The sequence below is a fragment of the Biomphalaria glabrata genome, chromosome 9 (assembly GCF_947242115.1).
Source record: "Biomphalaria glabrata chromosome 9, xgBioGlab47.1, whole genome shotgun sequence".
NCBI lineage: Eukaryota > Metazoa > Mollusca > Gastropoda > Planorbidae > Biomphalaria > Biomphalaria glabrata.
The window spans coordinates 1,277,609-1,298,554 of NC_074719.1; the positions used below are offsets into that span (position 1 = coordinate 1,277,609).

General features: G+C 37.0%; 1 protein-coding gene across 2 annotated transcripts; it reads left to right on the forward strand.

Moving 5' to 3' along the window:
* Positions 1-907: 907 nt before the first annotated feature.
* LOC106058336 (manganese-dependent ADP-ribose/CDP-alcohol diphosphatase-like) lies at positions 908-15,586 on the forward strand. 2 transcript variants are annotated; one of them, XM_056041780.1, is made up of 3 exons: positions 908-1,021; positions 3,524-4,265; positions 14,885-15,586. In XM_056041780.1, exons 2-3 carry the CDS (start codon positions 3,554-3,556, stop codon positions 15,175-15,177), a joined length of 1,005 nt encoding a protein of 334 aa, XP_055897755.1. In that variant the 5' UTR covers positions 908-1,021; positions 3,524-3,553; the 3' UTR covers positions 15,178-15,586. The 2 variants fall into 2 exon arrangements, with proteins under 2 accessions (XP_055897755.1, XP_055897756.1); XM_056041781.1 differs by lacking the exon at positions 908-1,021 and adding an exon at positions 3,240-3,277.
* The last annotated feature ends 5,360 nt before the right edge of the window (positions 15,587-20,946 follow it).

Consider the following 20,946-nt stretch of genomic DNA (forward strand, 5'->3'; position numbering starts at 1 on the left):
GCTCCTCTCTATTAAGGCTAGAACAGAAAGATATAAAAAAAAAAAAACTCCTTTATTCCACTTTCAATAAGGATGTTTCAAAGTAACTCACCTTCACCGAGACGAACACAGAAGCCTAATTCCTAAAGCACTAGTTGTGTATGTTGACGTAGGCTAAATATGTCGTGTGTGAATGTTATTCGTGTTTGGATCTATATTATTATTGTTGAAGTAGTAGTCGTGGTCGAGAAACTAAGTGCGCATGAACTTGGCTGGCTACCTATGAAGGGGGCTCGAAGTTCGACACCCGACTCGGGCAGAGTTGTTTATTGAGCGCCTGAAGGCAGCACGGAAAAACATTCTCCTAGATACCTCCTCACCCACTGGTCCACAACTGAGATTGGACCAAAGCGCTCTGAGCATGATGTAATCATGAAAGTAGCGCTATATAATTTAATTTAGGCCTAGTGAGATAGACAATTCCACTCATCTAATTCTAGAATTTTCATTTGTTTGGACCAATAAAATGATCTGATCTTATCTTACATTGTCTCCTATGAGATTGTCATGCTGATGTTGAAAATTCAGTCGCTTAAATTGACTAGTCGAGGCAGGGAAGAGTAGGCCTAATGTTCTATTTACCTTTGCCATTTTTACCTATCCCTTAGTCTGTTGGATGGTTGGGACACCATGCAAGATTTGTCCTCCGTCTTTTTGCCTTAGTAAGAACCTCCTTAGAATCCACCTTGTAAAAACAAAACTCACACCCATGGTGAGAAAACAAGGGATGTCTATAAATATGACTGACCTACTTGGTCAGTGTGATAGGTGTCTCATCCGGACACAGAAAATTGACCAATATTTAAGTTCGCCTTGACTCGGTCCTGCTCTCATTCGCTGGAGTGGTCAATCTTGCTGACCTCTTAAACTAGCATGTCCTAATTTTTGTTAAAACACAATAACATAAATAGCACACCGTGCAAATTGAAGACTCTCTGTTTTGATCAAGTTTTGGTCGTTGTATACGGACGAAAACATTCAGGTAGGTCAAGATTTAGTTATAATAACATGTTGTATTAAAATAGTTTCTGTAGATTTTAACGATTTACTCTTTAGTAGGCCTACACTAGCAATTAGCCTCACAGTCCAACAAAAGATTCAAAATTAAAAGGCAATGCTTCCAAAAGTGAAACTAGAATTAAAATTGCTAATAGTGAATTATTCATAGCTCGTTTCAACCTATTATAGAGTTAAAATGTTTATATTATAATGAAAGAATCATTAGAATCATTTAGGAGGAGGGCTGTATAACTTCACTTTCACCTATCCCTTAATCTGTTGGACCATTGGGGCACCACACGAGAACTGTTGACCGTCTTTCCCCATTCATCTCTGTCCTTTGCCTTGGATAGAGTTTCATTCACTGGTGGCAGGCCCGTCCATTCTTTGGAGTTGTCTTCCCATCGCTTTCTCTGCCCTTTTCTTCTTCCTGGTTCTGTCCCCTGAAGAAAGGTCTTTGCGAGCCCTGAGGACCTATTGACAGTGGTTGGCAGTTTTACTAATGTAGCTAAAAAGGGGAAACTTTACATTTATAACCTGCTTAGGCCTATGCCAAGCGATATAAGCAATACACCAAGTTAGTCCTAGAGTCCCTTTTAATTTGAGGAACTTATATTGGAACAAAAGAAAGCAGTTAATAAATTACACTCTTTCAATTTTTTTTTATTCCAATTCAATTATTACGGTGGTCCATGAATTTTTTCATACACATTTTATTTTTAATCTTACTCTGTGGCGAATAAACTTTTAATGATAGTTTGAATGTTGTTTCTGTATTGAAGACACGCCCTACCCCAAGGCTGGAGGCGCGGTGGCTGAGCGGTAAAGCGCTTGGCTTCCGAACCGGGGACCGGGGGTTCGAATCCTGGTGAAGACTGGGATTTTTAATTCCGGGATCAGGCACCTCTGAGTCCACCCAGCTCTAATGGGTACCTGACATTAGTTAGGGAAAAGTAAAGGCGGTTGGTCGTTGTGCTGGCCACATGACACCCTCGTTAACCGTAGGCCACAGAAACAGATGACCTTTACATCATCTGCCCTATAGACCACAAGGTCTGAAAGGGGGAACTTTTTTTTTTTTACCCCAAGGCTAATGCTGAACAGCAGGTAATTGCCGCGGACAAAGTTCAAACTTGGAATCATCTTGACGGCAGTCCAAAGCGCATACCTCACGACCAGGCAGATATCCAATTAGCAGTAAGACGGGGAATATCCTTGATCTTTTTTTTTCAGTTTTTATGCCATATTCTGACGAATTCATTCGGTAAGCATATTTTGCCGACTTGGACACGAATATTATACTATAATTATACCTGGCTTGTAGATTCTATAATTTGTCAATGCTATAAAAACCGAAATTATTGCTACAGATGTGTAGATTTCTTTCTAGTTTTAACCCTTTCTTTCCGTAATTATTTTCTTCGTTTCGATAGTATTATTCGTTTCGCTCATTTGTATTTCACTCTCCTGTTAGGGTTAAACTTCAATCACTTTTTTTTGTTTGTCATCAGAAAATGTTTTATTTGGTATTACATTGTAGGACAGGGGTTCTCAACCTGTGGGTCGCGACCCCTTTTGGGGGGTCGATTGACGATTTCCCAGGGGTCGCCTAAGACCATCGAAAAATATATTGTTTTTGTCTATTCTTCAATAGCTGTGTGTGTGTGCTGGAGGGGGGGGGGGCGCGGCAGAGTGGGGGGGGGGGGTTGTAAAAAAGGGTCGCCGAGCCTAAAAGATTGAGAACCGCTGTGGTAGGAGAAAGCGTGCTCTATTTACACAACACAAAATTAAAGTTTATCAATTCAGAAATCAATTTAGTTTAATGGGGGTCAAATCAACGTTGGCATCGTCAATTAGGAGAGAAAGAGTTAAAATATGTCTAGCATAATTTGTTTTTTAAGACTTTGTGAACCACGCCCTCCATTCTCCATCGGTGGGTACAATGTTATCTTATCTTATATAATACAGACGTTACTTCAAAAAAAGAAGATGATTACGTCCTACGCGTCATGCATTTAGTCATGCATGTTAACCTATGACCTTAAATATTTAAAATGTTATGGTGAAGGACTTTGGGTACAGACAGTGAAATTTGGTATACATAAACTTTTACCAACACAATACATATCACTTCACTCTATGACACCGGAAGTGTGCAATCGTAGGCCTACTGTCAAAGATTAGCATTCTACTACAATCGTAACAATGTTGAAGTTCCTACTAGACTTTATGGGGCTGAGTATTTCCTTATTTTTCTTTATTATTATTCTTTCTCATTTATACTTAGGCCTATCTTGAATTAATTAGCATAATATTGTTATATATCATTCTTTAAGGGAATAAATGTAACATTTACAGTAAAGACACAGAGTTTGCCATTCTGTGAATAAAAAGTCAAATTATTTATCATAGTTATCTCCATCAATTTTCACTAGACATTTGTTTACTTCTTTTGCTAATAGCTTTCATTTTCTTCTATTCTTAGAATACTAATAAATAACCAATCAAAATAGAAATGGCGGAGAAACCAACCAATCAGAATGTATCTCTACGGAGAGTCCATCTTACTTTTGGCATTGTGACAGACATTCAATACGCAGATTGCAAGGATGGAATGGACTATACCTATACGCGTCGCCGTTACTATAGAAACGCCTTGAATCAAGTAAAAGCTGCCATTCTGTGCATGTCTACAAATAGCCATGCAGTAAGTTTCCTTCTACAACTAGGGGACATCATTGACAGAAAGTCCTCTACTCAAGGTGCAGAATCGTGTCGGAAAGCACTGAACAGTGTGCTCAATGTTTTATCATCTCTACACAGACCTATTTATCACGTGATCGGAAATCATGACCTCCAATGTTTTCCTAGGACTTTTTATATTGACTCGCTTCTGAAAAACATTTCTAGAAACATGTCGTCTGCAACGTTTCCTCACCTACACTATACATTTTTAGCCCACGAAAAGCTTAGAGTAGTCGCCCTTGATACATTCGAAATCAGTGTACTGGGCTATGAGGACCAATTGGACAATGTCAGCTACAAGCTAGCACAGGAGATGATAAGGGCGCATAATCCAAATGTTGACACTAGTGATATCACTGGATTAGAAGGTGTCAATCGAAGGTGGGCATCTTACAATGGCGGCGTCAGTAAAGATCAGTTGCAATGGCTGGCACAGGTTTTGGAGAAAGCTAAATCGTGTGAAGAAAATATTATCATTATAAGTAAGTTGCATTGCATGTAAAGAGATAAATTATAAAAAATATCTAAAACGAGCCGACCGTCGGGGTAGCATACGCCCCCCTCCTCTTTTTTTTTCTTTTAAGCCTCGCTCTCTCTCACCGCGGAAAGTTACGTGGGGTAGCTCTAGTCCGACTTGCAGAAATAAAAGAGTTATCATTCCATGACTTTTTTTTTATCGTGGTGTACCGCATGGTTGGGCCATGAAGAGAATTATATATAGGCCTATAGAAGATACTTTCTAAACAAAGAAGGTTTATATAGAGTCAAGGGAGAACACTGTTCAATCGCCGCCATATCTCTCAGTGTTGCAAGGTTTATCTCCTCTTAGCTTATTACTTTCTATTTTTTTAAAACTAATTCGTTACTTTTTTTTTTATTCACGTTTAGTAATCGACAATGAATAATTGTGACAAATTTCAACTTGATCCAAGAGTGGGAAGTGGGAGAAAACATTTGTAAAAGATTCCACCCAGACAGACAGACAGAGTGTATTGTTTTTGGCTTGTCTTTTTTTCGTTGCTGTCGGCTATTCTTCTTGCCTGTTAGCTTTGAAGCACCCATAAACTGAGTGTTTATTCCGCTATCATTTAGGAAGCTCTTTGTTCTGTCTTTATGATCCATTTAACTCTTTCTCTTCGTAATTATGTACCCCATTCTGGTGGGATCAACGCTGGTATCGTCAGTTAGGAGAGAAAGAGTTAAGAAGGCCTTCCATTGTACATCCAGCTCTCCATAAAATAATGATTTAGGAGGTGGACTGTCAGACTCAGAAACAACATGCCCAGACCATTGTATTTGGGGTCTTCTTGCTTTGATATGAATAATATCAGTGACATGTGTAACATTTCTGGTGCGTGTGAATCGTGTGATCCAACCAATGTTTGAGTATAACTTGGATTAATATTCCAAAACAAAGGAAATTTTGATCAGTTAAGTAATATCTCAAACATGATTTATTCACTAGCGTGATTGTGGGATATTAATTCCATTACATCTTTATTTGTTACGAGACCTATTTTTTTTTTTTTTTTTTTAAGGAAACCTCAGAATTTGCGCTATTCAGTTTTAGCTTTATCATCATAGGAATCCTTGGGCCTTAGGCCTCTTTTCTTTGCCTCTTTTTTGGGCTTTATGTGCCTCTTTTATGGGCTTTTGTGGGCTTTTTTTTAAATATGTTTTTATTTGTAAGTTATCATAATTCACAAGTATTAAATCATAAACAATTACGGCTTTATTAAACTAAAAATATAATAATAGTAATAGAAATATTATTTAATATGAGAAGAAATTCTAGTTTAAGTATCTTTGAATAAAACAATTTGCTTCAAATGTAAAGACCAGTGAGGGAGTATTTGAAATGTAGAAATAGCTCGGAAACGAAAATGGTTGAGATATTCTGAACTAGATAAATTAAAAGTTTCGTATTTTGGAAATATAGGGAAAGTGTAATAATACATGTTTATATATATATATATATATATATATATATATATATATATATATTTAACAACAAAAATCAACTTACAGCCCATGTTTCTTAACTTACCAGCCCATGTTTCTTAACTTACAGCCCATGTTTCTAACCTTACAGCCCATGTTTTTAACTTACAGCCCATGTTTCTTAACTTACCAGCCCATGTTTCTTAACTTACCAGCCCATGTTTCTTAACTTACAGCCCATGTTTCTAAACTTACAGCCCATGTTTTTAACTTACAGCCCATGTTTCTTAACTTACCAGCCCATATTTCTTAACTTACAGCCCATGTTTCTTAACTTACAGCCCATGTTTCTTAACTTACAGCCCATGTTTCTTAACTTACAGCCCATGTTTCTTAACTTACAGCCCATGTTTCTTAACTTACCAGCCCATGTTTCTTAACTTACAGCCCATGTTTCTAAACTTACAGCCCATGTTTTTAACTTACAGCCCATGTTTCTAAACTGACAGCCCATGTTTCTTAACTTACCAGCCCATGTTTCTTAACTTACAGCCCATGTTTCTTAACTTACCAGCCCATGTTTCTTAACTTACAGCCCATGTTTCTTAACTTACAGCCAATGTTTCTAAACTTACAGCCCATGTTTCTAACCTTACAGCCCATGTTTCTAAACTTACAGCCCATGTTTCTAAACTTACAGCCCATGTTTCTAAACTTACAGCCCATGTTTCTAAACTTACAGCACATGTTTCTTAACTTACAGCCCATGTTTCTAAACTTACAACCCATGTTTCTAAACTTACAACCCATGTTTCTAAACTTACAGCCCATGTTTCTTAACTTAAAGCCCATGTTTCTAAACTTACCAGCCCATGTTTCTTAACTTACAGCCCATGTTTCTTAACTTACAGCCCATGTTCCTTAACTTACAGCCCATGTTTCTTAACTTACAGCCCATGTTTCTAAACTTACAGCCCATGTTTCTAAACTTACAGCCCATGTTTCTTAACTTAAAGCCCATGTTTCTAAACTTACCAGCCCATGTTTCTTAACTTACAGCCCATGTTTCTTAACTTACAGCCCATGTTCCTTAACTTACAGCCCATGTTTCTTAACTTACAGCCCATGTTTCTAAACTTACAGCCAATGTTTCTTAACTTACCAGCCCATGTTCCTTAACTTACAACCCATGTTTTTAAACTTACAGCCCATGTTTCTAAACTTACAGCCCATGTTTCTTAACTTACAGCCCATGTTTCTTAACTTACAGCCCATGTTTCTTAACTTACAGCCCATGTTTCTAAACTTACAGCCCATGTTCCTTAACTTACAGCCCATGTTCCTTAACTTACAGCCCATGTTTCTAAACTTACAGCCCATGTTTCTAAACTTACAGCCCATGTTCCTTAACTTACAGCCCATGTTTCTAAACTTACAGCCCATTTTTCTTAACTTACAGCCCATGTTTCTTAACTTACAGCCCATGTTTCTTAACTTAGAGTCCATGTTTCTTAACTTACAGCCCATGTTCCTTAACTTACAGCCCATGTTTCTAAACTTACAACCCATGTTTCTTAACTTACCAGCCCATGTTTCTTAACTTACAGCCCATGTTTCTTAACTTACAGCCAATGTTTCTTAACTTACAGCCCATGTTTCTAAACTTACAGCACATGTTTCTTAACTTACAGCCCATGTTTCTAAACTTACAGCCCATGTTTCTAAACTTACAGCCCATGTTTCTAAACTTACAGCCCATGTTTCTAAACTTACAACCCATGTTTCTAAACTTACAGCCCATGTTTCTTAACTTAAAGCCCATGTTTCTAAACTTACCAGCCCATGTTTCTTAACTTACAGCCCATGTTTCTTAACTTACAGCCCATGTTCCTTAACTTACAGCCCATGTTTCTTAACTTACAGCCCATGTTTCTAAACTTACCAGCCCATGTTTCTTAACTTACAGCCCATGTTTCTTAACTTACAGCCCATGTTCCTTAACTTACAGCCCATGTTTCTTAACTTACAGCCCATGTTTCTAAACTTACAGCCAATGTTTCTTAACTTACCAGCCCATGTTCCTTAACTTACAACCCATGTTTTTAAACTTACAGCCCATGTTTCTAAACTTACAGCCCATGTTTCTTAACTTACAGCCCATGTTTCTTAACTTACAGCCCATGTTTCTTAACTTACAGCCCATGTTTCTAAACTTACAGCCCATGTTCCTTAACTTACAGCCCATGTTCCTTAACTTACAGCCCATGTTTCTAAACTTACAGCCCATGTTTCTAAACTTACAGCCCATGTTCCTTAACTTACAGCCCATGTTTCTAAACTTACAGCCCATTTTTCTTAACTTACAGCCCATGTTTCTTAACTTACAGCCCATGTTTCTTAACTTAGAGTCCATGTTTCTTAACTTACAGCCCATGTTCCTTAACTTACAGCCCATGTTTCTAAACTTACAACCCATGTTTCTAAACTTACAGCCCATGTTTCTAAACTTACAGCCCATGTTTCTAAACTTACAACCCATGTTTCTTAACTTACAACCCATGTTTCTAAACTTACAGCCCATGTTTCTAAACTTACAACCCATGTTTCTAAACTTACAACCCATGTTTCTAAACTTACAACCCATGTTTCTAAACTTACAGCCCATGTTTCTAAACTTACAACCCATGTTTCTAAACTTACAACCCATGTTTCTAAACTTACAACCCATGTTTCTAAACTTACAGCCCATGTTTCTAAACTTACAGCCCATGTTTCTTAACTTACAGCCCATGTTTCTTAACTTAAAGCCCATGTTTCTAAACTTACAGCCCATGTTTCTAAACTTACAGCCCATGTTTCTAAACTTACAGCCCATGTTTCATAACTTACAGCCCATGTTTCTTAACTTGCAGCCCATGTTCCTTAACTTACAGCCCATGTTTCTTAACTTACAGCCCATGTTTCTTAACTTACAGCCCATGTTTCTTAACTTACAGCCCATGTTTCTTAACTTACAGCCCATGTTTCATAACCTACAGCCCATGTTTCTAACCTTACAGCCCATGTTTCTTAACTTACAGCCCATGTTTCTAAACTTACAGCCCATGTTTCTAAACTTACAGCCCATGTTTCTAAACTTACAGCCCATGTTTCTAAACTTACAGCCCATGTTTCTTAACTTACAGCCCATGTTTCTTAACTTAAAGCCCATGTTTCTAAACTTACAGCCCATGTTTCGAAACTTACAGCCCATGTTTCTAAACTTACAGCCCATGTTTCTAAACTTACAGCCCATGTTTCTTAACTTACAGCCCATGTTTCTAAACTTACAGCCCATGTTTCTAACCTTACAGCCCATGTTTCTAAACTTACAGCCCATGTTTCTTAACTTACAGCCCATGTTTCTTAACTTACAGCCCATGTTTCTAAACTTACAGCCCATGTTTCTTAACTTACAGCCCATGTTTCTAAACTTACAGCCCATGTTTCTAACCTTACAGCCCATGTTTCTAAACTTACAGCCCATGTTTCTAAACTTACAGCCCATGTTTCTTAACTTACAGCCCATGTTTCTTAACTTAAAGCCCATGTTTCATAACTTACAGCCCATGTTTCTAACCTTACAGCCCATGTTTCTTAACTTACAGCCCATGTTTCTTAACTTACAGCCCATATTTCTAACCTTACAGCCCATGTTTCATAACTTACAGCCCATGTTTCTAAACTTACAGCCCATGTTTCTAAACTTACAGCCCATGTTTCTAAACTTACAGCCCATGTTTCTTAACTTACAGCCCATGTTTCATAACTTACAGCCCATGTTTCTAACCTTACAGCCCATGTTTCTTAACTTACAGCCCATGTTTCTAAACTTACAGCCCATGTTTCTTAACTTACAGCCCATGTTTCTTAACTTACAGCCCATGTTTCTTAACTTACAGCCCATGTTTCTTAACTTACAGCCCATGTTTCTTAACTTACAGCCCATGTTTTTAAACTTACAGCCCATGTTTCTTAACTTACAGCCCATGTTTTAAAACTTACAGCCCATGTTTTAAAACTTACAGCCCATGTTTTTAAACTTACAGCCCATGTTTCTTAACTTACAGCCCATGTTTTAAAACTTACAGCCCATGTTTTAAAACTTACAGCCCATGTTTCTTAACTTACAGCCCATGTTTCTTAACTTACAGCCCATGTTTCTTAACTTACAGCCCATGTTTCTAAACTTACAGCCCATGTTTTTAAAATTACAGCCCATGTTTCTTAACTTACAGCCCATGTTTCTTATCTTACAGCCCATGTTTCTAAACTTACAGCCCATGTTTCTAAACTTACAGCCCATGTTTCTAAACTTACAGCCCATGTTTCTAAACTTACAGCCCATGTTTCTTAACTTACAGCCCATGTTTCTAAACTTACAGCCCATGTTTCTAAACTTACAGCCCAAGTTTCTAAACTTACAGCCCATGTTTCTAAACTTACAGCCCATGTTTCTAAACTTACAGCCCATGTTTCTTAACTTACAGCCCATGTTTCTTAACTTACAGCCCATGTTTCTTAACTTACAGCCCATGTTTCTAAACTTACAGCCCATGTTTCTAAACTTACAGCCCATGTTTCTTAACTTACAGCCCATGTTTCTTAACTTACAGCCCATGTTTCTAAACTTACAGCCCATGTTTCTTAACTTACAGCCCATGTTTCTTAACTTACAGCCCATGTTTCTAAACTTACAGCCCATGTTTCTTAACTTACAGCCCATGTTTCTTAACTTACAGCCCATGTTTCTTAACTTACAGCCCATATTTCTTAACTTACAGCCCATGTTTCTTAACTTACAGCCCATGTTTCTAAACTTACAGCCCATGTTTCTTAACTTACAGCCCATGTTTCTTAACTTACAGCCCATGTTTCTTAACTTACAGCCCATGTTTCTTAACTTACAGCCCATGTTTCTAAACTTACAGCCCATGTTTCTTAACTTACAGCCCATGTTTCTTAACTTACAGCCCATGTTTCTAAACTTACAGCCCATGTTTCTTAACTTACAGCCCATGTTTCTAAACTTACAGCCCATGTTTCTAAACTTACAGCCCATGTTTCTAAACTTACAGCCCATGTTTCTAAACTTACAGCCCATGTTTCTTAACTTACAGCCCATGTTTCTAAACTTACAGCCCATGTTTCTAAACTTACAGCCCATGTTTCTTAACTTACAGCCCATGTTTCTAAACTTACAGCCCATGTTTCTAAACTTACAGCCCATGTTTCTTAACTTACAGCCCATGTTTCTTAACTTACAGCCCATGTTTTTTAACTTACAGCCCATGTTTCTAAACTTACAGCCCATGTTTTTAAACTTACAGCCCATGTTTTTAACCTTACAGCCCATGTTTCTAAACTTACAGCCCATGTTTTTAAACTTACAGCCCATGTTTCTTAACTTACAGCCCATGTTTTTAAAACTTACAGCCCATGTTTCTAAACTTACAGCCCATGTTTCTTAACTTACAGCCCATGTTTCTTAACTTACAGCCCATGTTTCTAAACTTACAGCCCATGTTTCTTAACTTACCAGCCCATGTTTCTAAACTTACAGCCCATATTTCTAAACTTACAGCCCATATTTCTAAACTTACAGCCCATGTTTCTAAACTTACAGCCCATGTTTCTTAACTTACAGCCCATGTTTCTAAACTTACAGCCCATGTTTCTAAACTTAAAGCCCATGTTTCTAAACTTACAGCCCATGTTTCTAAACTTACAGCCCATGTTTCTTAACTTACAGCCCATGTTTCTAAACTTACAGCCCATGTTTCTAACTTTACAGCCCAAGTTTCTAACCTTACAGCCCATGTTTCTTAACTTACAGCCCATGTTTCTAAACTTACAGCCTATGTTTCTTAACTTACAGCCCATGTTTCTTAACTTACAGCCCATGTTTCTTAACTTACAGCCCATGTTTTTAAACTTACAGCCCATGTTTCTAAACTTACAGCCCATATTTCTTAACTTACAGCCCATGTTTTTAAACTTACAGCCCATGTTTCTAAACTTACAGCCCATGTTTCTTAACTGACAGCCCAAGTTTCTAACCTTACAGCCCATGTTTCTTAACTTACAGCCCATGTTTCTTAACTTACAGCCCATGTTTCTTAACTTACAGCCCATGTTTCTTAACTTACAGCCCATGTTTCTTAACTTACAGCCCATGTTTCTTAACTTACAGCCCATGTTTCTTAACTTACAGCCCATGTTTCTAAACTTACAGCCCATGTTTCTTAACTTACAGCCCATGTTTCTTAACTTACAGCCCATGTTTCTAAACTTACAGCCCATGTTTCTTAACTTACAGCCCATGTTTCTTAACTTACAGCCCATGTTTCTAAACTTACAGCCCATGTTTCTAAACTTACAGCCCATGTTTCTTAACTTACAGCCCATGTTTCTAAACTTACAGCCCATGTTTCTTAACTTACAGCCCATGTTTCTAAACTTACAGCCCATGTTTCTAAACTTACAGCCCATGTTTCTTAACTTACAGCCCATGTTTCTAAACTTACAGCCCATGTTTCTAAACTTACAGCCCATGTTTCTTAACTTACAGCCCATGTTTCTTAACTTACAGCCCATGTTTTTTAACTTACAGCCCATGTTTTTAAACTTACAGCCCATGTTTCTAAACTTACAGCCCATGTTTTTAAACTTACAGCCCATGTTTTTAACCTTACAGCCCATGTTTCTAAACTTACAGCCCATGTTTTTAAACTTACAGCCCATGTTTCTTAGCTTACAGCCCATGTTTCTTAACTTACAGCCCATGTTTCTTAACTTACAGCCCATGTTTCTTAACTTACAGCCCATGTTCCTTAACTTACAGCCCATGTTTCTTAACTTAAAAGCCCATGTTTCTTAACTTACCAGCCCATGTTTCTTAACTTACAGCCCATGTTCCTTAACTTACAGCCCATGTTTCTACACTTACAGCCCATGTTTCTAAACTTACAGCCCATGTTTCTAAACTTACAGCCCATGTTTCTTAACTTACAGCCCATGTTTCTTAACTTACAGCCCATGTTTCTTAACTTACAGCCCATGTTTCTTAACTTACAGCCCATGTTTCTACACTTACAGCCCATGTTTCTAAACTTACAGCCCATGTTTCTAAACTTACAGCCCATGTTTCTTAACTTACAGCCCATGTTTCTAAACTTACAGCCCATGTTTCTTAACTTACAGCCCATGTTTCTTAACTTACAGCCCATGTTCCTTAACTTACAACCAATGTTTCTTAACTTACAACCCATGTTTCTAAACTTACAGCCCATGTTTCTTAACTTACAGCCCATGTTCCTTAACTTACAGCCCATGTTCCTTAACTTACAGCCCATGTTTCTTAACTTACAGCCCATGTTTCTTAACTTACAGCACATGTTTCTAAACTTACAGCCCATGTTCCTTAACTTACCAGCCCATGTTTCTTAACTTACAGCCCATGTTTCTTAACTTACAGCCCATGTTCCTTAACTTACAGCCCATGTTTCTTAACTTAAAAGCCCATGTTTCTTAACTTACCAGCCCATGTTTCTTAACTTACAGCCCATGTTTCTTAACTTACAGCCCATGTTTCTAAACTTACAGCCCATGTTTCTTAACTTACCAGCCCATGTTTCTTAACTTGCAGCCCATGTTTCTTAACTTACAGCCCATGTTTCTTAACTTAGAGCCAATGTTCCTTAACTTACAGCCCATGTTTCTTAACTTTCAGCCCATGTTCCTTAACTTACAGCCCATGTTTCTAAACTTACAGCCCATGTTTCTTAACTTACAGCCCATGTTCCTTAACTTACAGCCCATGTTTCTTAACTTACAGCCCATGTTTCTAAACTTACAGCCCATGTTTCTTAACTGACAGCCCATGTTTCTTAACTTACAGCCCATGTTTCTTAACTTACAGCCCATGTTTCTTAACTTACAGCCCATGTTTCTTAACTTACAGCCCATGTTTCTAAACTTACAGCCCATGTTTCTTAACTTACCAGCCCATGTTTCTTAACTTACAGCCCATGTTCCTTAACTTACAGCCCATGTTTCTTAACTTACAGCCCATGTTTCTTAACTTACAGCCCATGTTTCTAAACTTACAGCCCATGTTTCTTAACTTACAGCCCATGTTTCTTAACTTACAGCCCATGTTTCTAAACTTACAGCCCATGTTTCTAAACTTACAGCCCATGTTTCTTAACTTACAGGCCATGTTTCTAAACTTACAGCCCATGTTCCTTAACTTACAACCCATGTTTCTAAACTTACAGCCCATGTTTCTAAACTTACAGCCCATGTTTCTAACCTTACAGCCCATGTTTCTTAACTTACCAGCCCATGTTTCTAAACTTACAGCCCATGTTTCTAAACTTACAGCCCATGTTTCTAAACTTACAGCCCATGTTTCTTAACTTACAGCCCATGTTTCTAAACTTACAGCCCATGTTTCTAACCTTACAGCCCATGTTTCTAAACTTACAGCCCATGTTTCTTAACTTACAGCCCATGTTTCTAAACTTACAGCCCATGTTTCTTAACTTACAGCCCATGTTTCTAAACTTACAGCCCATGTTTCTAAACTTACAGCCCATGTTTCTTAACTTACAGGCCATGTTTCTAAACTTACAGCCCATGTTCCTTAACTTACAACCCATGTTTCTAAACTTACAGCCCATGTTTCTAAACTTACAGCCCATGTTTCTAACCTTACAGCCCATGTTTCTTAACTTACCAGCCCATGTTTCTAAACTTACAGCCCATGTTTCTAAACTTACAGCCCATGTTTCTAAACTTACAGCCCATGTTTCTTAACTTACAGCCCATGTTTCTAAACTTACAGCCCATGTTTCTAACCTTACAGCCCATGTTTCTAAACTTACAGCCCATGTTTCTTAACTTACAGCCCATGTTTCTTAACTTACAGCCCATGTTTCTTAACTTACAGCCCATGTTTCTAAACTTACAGCCCATGTTCCTTAACTTACAGACCATGTTTCTTAACTTACAGACCATGTTCCTTAACTTACAGCCCATGTTTCTTAACTTACAGCCCATGTTTCTTAACTTACAGCCCATGTTTCTTAACTTGCAGCCCATGTTTCTTAAATTACAGCCCATGTTCCTGTGGTATGTGACGATGACCAGTACCTGGCCTGGAACTTTTCAGAAATTGTTGATGTCATAGCGCAGTTTGAGTGTGTCATAGGCGTATTCTCAGGACACAGACACGAGGGTGGGAGTTCTAAAGTCGGAACCATACATCATATTACATTTCCAGGAATCATTGAAACGCCACCGGAAGTCCACGCTTTTGCAGTCTTACAAATGACAGACACAGATTTGGAAATAATTGGGGTAGGCAGAGTACCATGTTATAGAATACCACTTTGTTACCCTGTTAAATAATAGAATACCACTTTGTTAGCCTGTGAAAGAATAGAATATCACTTTGTTACCCTGTGAAAGAATAGAATATCACTTTGTTAACCTTGTGAATAATAGAATATCACTTTGTTACCCTGTGAAAGAATAGAATACCACTTTGTTACCCTGTGAAAGAATACCACTTTGTTACCCTGTGAAAGAATAGAATACCACTTTGTTACCCTGTGAAATAATAGAATACCACTTTGTTAGTCTGTGAAATAATAGAATACCACTTTGTTACCCTGTGAAATAATAAGAATACCACTTTGTTACCCTGTGAAATAATAAGAATACCACTTTTTTACCCTGTGTAATAATAGAATACCACTTTGTTACCCTGTGAAATAATAGAATACCACTTTGTTACCCTGTGAAATAATAGAATACCACTTTGGTACCCTGTGAAATAATAGAATACCACTTTGGTACCCTGTGAAATAATAGAATACCACTTTGTTACCCTGTGAAATAATAGAATACCACTTTGTTACCCTGTGAAATAATAGAATACCACTTTGGTACCCTGTGAGAATAGAATACCACTTTGTTAGTCTGTGAAAGAATAGAATACCACTTTGTTAGTCTGTGAAAGAATAGAATACCACTTTGTTACCCTGTGAAAGAATAGAATACCACTTTGGTACCCTGTCAAAGAATAGAATACCACTTTGTTACCCTGTCAAATAATAGAATACCACTTTGTTACCCTGTGAAATAATAAAATACCACTTTGTTTCCCTGTGAAATAATAGAATACCACTTTGTTACCCTGTGAAATAATAGAATACCACTTTGTTACCCTGTGAAATAATAGAATACCACTTTGTTACCCTGTGAAATAATAGAATACCACTTTGTTACCCTGTGAAATAATAGAATACCACTTTGTTACCCTGTGAAATAATAAAATACCACTTTGTTTCCCTGTGAAATAATAGAATACCACTTTGTTACCCTGTGAAATAATAGAATACCACTTTGTTACCCTGTGAAATAATAGAATACCACTTTGTTACCCTGTGAAATAATAGAATACCACTTTGTTACCCTGTGAAATAATAGAATACCACTTTGTTACCCTGTGAAATAATAGAATACCACTTTGTTACCCTGTGAAATAATAGAATACCACTTTGTTACCCTGTGAAATAATAGAATACCACTTTGTTACCCTGTGAAAGAATAGAATACCACTTTGGTACCCTGTGAGAATAGAATACCACTTTGTTAGTCTGTGAAAGAATAGAATACCACTTTGTTAGTCTGTGAAAGAATAGAATACCACTTTGTTACCCTGTGAAAGAATAGAATACCACTTTGGTACCCTGTCAAAGAATAGAATACCACTTTGTTACCCTGTCAAATAATAGAATACCACTTTGTTTCCCTGTCAAATAATAGAGATGCATTTTATAGAATGGTTTAACACTTTGTTATCCTGTTAAATAAGAGCATAGAAATAAGAGAATATTAGTTCATATTTATACTTATATTTATGTAGTGAAATGAACATCATGATATACAAATAAAATATGTTATAGAATACCATTTTGTTATCCAGTGAAATAAGTGTTCGCTGTGTTATATATTTTTGTTGTCAAGTGAGGAAATAGAATATCTTGTTGATAGAGAATTTGGTTTTTGTTGAACATTTGAAATAGAAAAAGCCCGCAGAATTGTGCCTGAAGACTGCGTACCTGTAAAGTCAAGTCATATGACAGAAGAAATAGGAAGGTGGGATGATTGGAAAAAAAAAGGAGAGAGAGATATAAAGATAGAGATAAAGAGATAGAGAAAAAAGAGATAAAGAAAGAGATTAGAGAGATAGAGAGAAACGAGATAAAGATTGGGAGAAAGAGAGAGATAAAGATAGAGAGAAAGAGAGAGAGAAAGATAATGAGAAAGAGATAATAGAGAAATAGAGAGGAAAAAAAGAGGCAAAGATAGAGAAAAGAGAAAGATAGCACGAAAGAGATATTTAAGAGCGATACAGGATGAGAAAAGAGATAGAGAGAGATAAAGCTGGATAAAAGAAAGTGAGAAAGATAAGTGAGAGAGAAAGAGAGAGAGAAAAAAAGTGAAAGAGAAAAAGAGAAAGTGTGAGAAAGAGAGAGAGAGAAAGATAAAGAGAGAGAGAGAGAAAAGAAAAGAAAGAGATAGAGAAGAAAAAAATCTAAACAAAATAATTCCTACAGTAAACAAAAACTGTTATCATTTTAATTGGTAACTTCTATTCCATGTGCACTTCAATGTCTCCGTAAACACAGATACAAAATGAACATTGTTACGTTTCTTTTTAACTTGTAAAAGTTCTACTTTTATATTATTCTATCATCACATTTAATTTGTTGTTGTTGTTGTTGTTGTTGTTGCTGTTTACATTCTATTTCTGAAAAAAAAAAAATCTAATGTCGCATACAACTAATTGTCTGTAACAATGAATGCCGTATACAACTAATTGTCTGTAACTATGAATGCCGTATACAACTAATTGTCTGTAACAATGAATGTCGCATACAACTAATTGTCTGTAACTATGAATGTCGCATACATCTAATTGTCTGTAACTATGAATGTCGCATACAACTAATTGTCTGTAACAATGAATGTCGCATACAACTAATTGTCTGTAACTATGAATGTCGCATACATCTAATTGTCTGTAACTATGAATGTCGCATACAACTAATTGTCTGTAACTATGAATGTCGCATACAACTAATTGTCTGTAACTATGAATGTCGTGTGCAACTAATTGTCTGTAACAATGAATGTCGCATACAACTAATTGTCTGTAACAATGAATGTCGTATACAACTAATTGTCTGTAACTATGAATGTCGTATACAACTAATTGTCTGTAACTATGAATGTCGTCTGCAACTAATTGTCTGTAACTATGAATGTCGTCTGCAACTAATTGTCTGTAACAATGAATGTCGTATACAACTAATTGTCTGTAACTATGAATGTCGTATACAACTAATTGTCTGTAACTATGAATGTCGTCTGCAACTAATTGTCTGTAACAATGAATGTCGCATACAACTAATTGTCTGTAACTATGAATGTCGTCTGCAACTAATTGTCTGTAACTATGAATGTCGTATACAACTAATTGTCTGTAACTATGAATGTCGTCTGCAACTAATTGTCTGTAACTATGAATGTCGTCTGCAACTAATTGTCTGTAACAATGAATGTCGTATACATCTAATTGTCTGTAACAATGAATGTCGTATACATCTAACTGTCTGTAACAATGAATGTCGTATACATCTAACTGTCTGTAACAATGAATGTCGTATACATCTAACTGTCTGTAACAATGAATGTCGTATACATCTAATTGTCTGTAACAATGAATGTCGTATACATCTAACTGTCTGTAACTATGAATGTCGCATACAACTAATTGTCTGTAACTATGAATGTCGTATACAACTAATTGTCTGTAACTATGAATGTCGCATACAACTAATTGCCTGTAACTATGAATGTCGCATACAACTAATTGTCTGTAACTATGAATGTCGCATACAACTAATTGTCTGTAACTATGAATGTCGCATACAACTAATTGTCTGTAACTATGAATGTCGCATATAACTAATTGTCTGTAACTATGAATTTCGCATACAACTAATTGTCTGTAACTATGAATGTCGTATACAACTAATTGTCTGTAACAATGAATGTCGTCTGCAACTAATTGTCTGTAATTGTCGTATACAATGAACTACATTTAAAAATAATCTTCAAGTTAAAAGATTTGTCATGTCAAACTTTTGGCCAACAATAACATACATACATGGGTCTCAAATTACTTTTATCTCTGCCAATAATATTGTGTAATATAATACAACTACAACATATAGCTGTTATAGATCAGGGGTTCTCAACCTGTGGGGGGTCGATTGACGATTTGCCAGGGGTCGCCAAGGACCAACGAAAAAATGAATTGTTATTGTCTATTCTTCTATTGTTGTATGTGTGAGCGGGGGGGGGGGTCGCAGAAGAGTGGGGGATTGTATAAAAGGGGTCGCCAAGCATAAAAGGTTGAGAACCGCAGTTATAGATGATCTACAATACCATGCTAGTAAAGTAAAGTAGAGTTCCCCTTTTCAGACCTTGCGATCCATGGGGCAGAGGATGTAAAGGTCAACTATTTCTTTGGCCAACGATGAACGAGCAGGGCGTCATGTGACCAGTACAACGACCAACCACCTTTACTTTCGCCAATGAAAGTCAAGTATCCTAAAATCCCGAATCCCAGTTTTCACCAAGATTCGAACCCAGGACCCCTGGTTCGGAAGCCAAGCGCTTAATTTTATAAATGTGGAGTCCCCATGCGAGATACTATGCTATTGGCTTATAATTTGCAACATTTTGTTTGATTCCAGTTATGGTATGGTAGAAAGTCTTGGGTTATATCTGTGCACTATGCTTTAATGAGCCTACAGCTAGGAGATTTGAACCAAGACCCTAAAGACTTTTAAAAAGTTACCCCCCCAAGAAAATAATTTTGACTTGTACTGTATAACCCTGCCCTTTGCGAAATCTCCAGACTCAAGATGACGAGTTATCACCCTTCTTGTTCCCGAATGAAACAAAAACGTCTGTACTTGAGGTATCCATATTTGTTATCACTACTTGAAATTATTTATCAAAGTCAGACTTGAGATAGTTCAATTTGCTGAACCCGTGTTGGTTTCCCTTGTGTTATATAAGACTTCAGTTCTAACAACACCGTAATCTCGTGGGCATTAGGCTTCAAGCTAAAAATACCTTTAAGAGTCATCCAGTAAAAATATCATTACATTAATGTATAATCTGTTTCTTTAAAAAAAGTTTCTTTTAAAGAAAAAAAAATTCACCATTCTTTTAAAGATTTTTAGATCTATATAATAACAGAAATGCTTCAATATTTATTTTTAAATATAGCGGGAAATCGAGAAACATTTATGTGTGACGTAGTAACCATGGTGCAAGGTGCAAGAAGCGAAAGTGCACAACTTGTAGCAGCAAAATCATGGTGCACTAGTTGCACCTAATTAATACTAAAAGTGGGTCAACTGTCTTGCGATTGCATTTCTTCACTTTCTGTGAGTTTTCGTTTTAATAAAGCGGAGTTAGTGCTTAGGTTAGTTTCGTACTTTTCTATTAATTGAATTTAAGATGTAGGCAGGCTTATGTTTCAAATGGTCAACTTTTGAGAGAGAGAGAGAGAGAGAGAGAGAGAGAGACATATAGACAAAGAGAGAGAGAGACAGACAGACTGACATAGAGACAGAGAGAATGAGAGAGTGAATGACAAAAAGAATGAGAAAGAGAGAAAGAGAAAATTATATGGAGAGCTCACTGCACAGTTCATCTCATATATTGGTTTAGTCATCTGAACGCGCCAACATGAACATGAGAACGAGGAAGAGAGAGAGAGAGAGAGAATGAAGGAGAGAGAATGAGAGAGAGACACAGACAGAAAGAAAATGAGAAGAGAGAGAGAGAGGTAGAGAGAATGAAGGAGAGAGAATGAGAGAGAGACACAGACAGAAAGAAAATGAGAAGAGAGAGAGAGGTAGAGAGAATGAAGGAGATAGAATGAGAGAGAGAGACACAGACAGAAAGAAAATGAGAAGAGAGAGAGAGAGAGGTAGAGAGAATGAAGGAGAGAATGAGAGAGAATGAGAGAGTGAGACACAGACAGAAAGAAAATGAGAAAGAGAGAGAGGTAGAAAGAATGAGAGA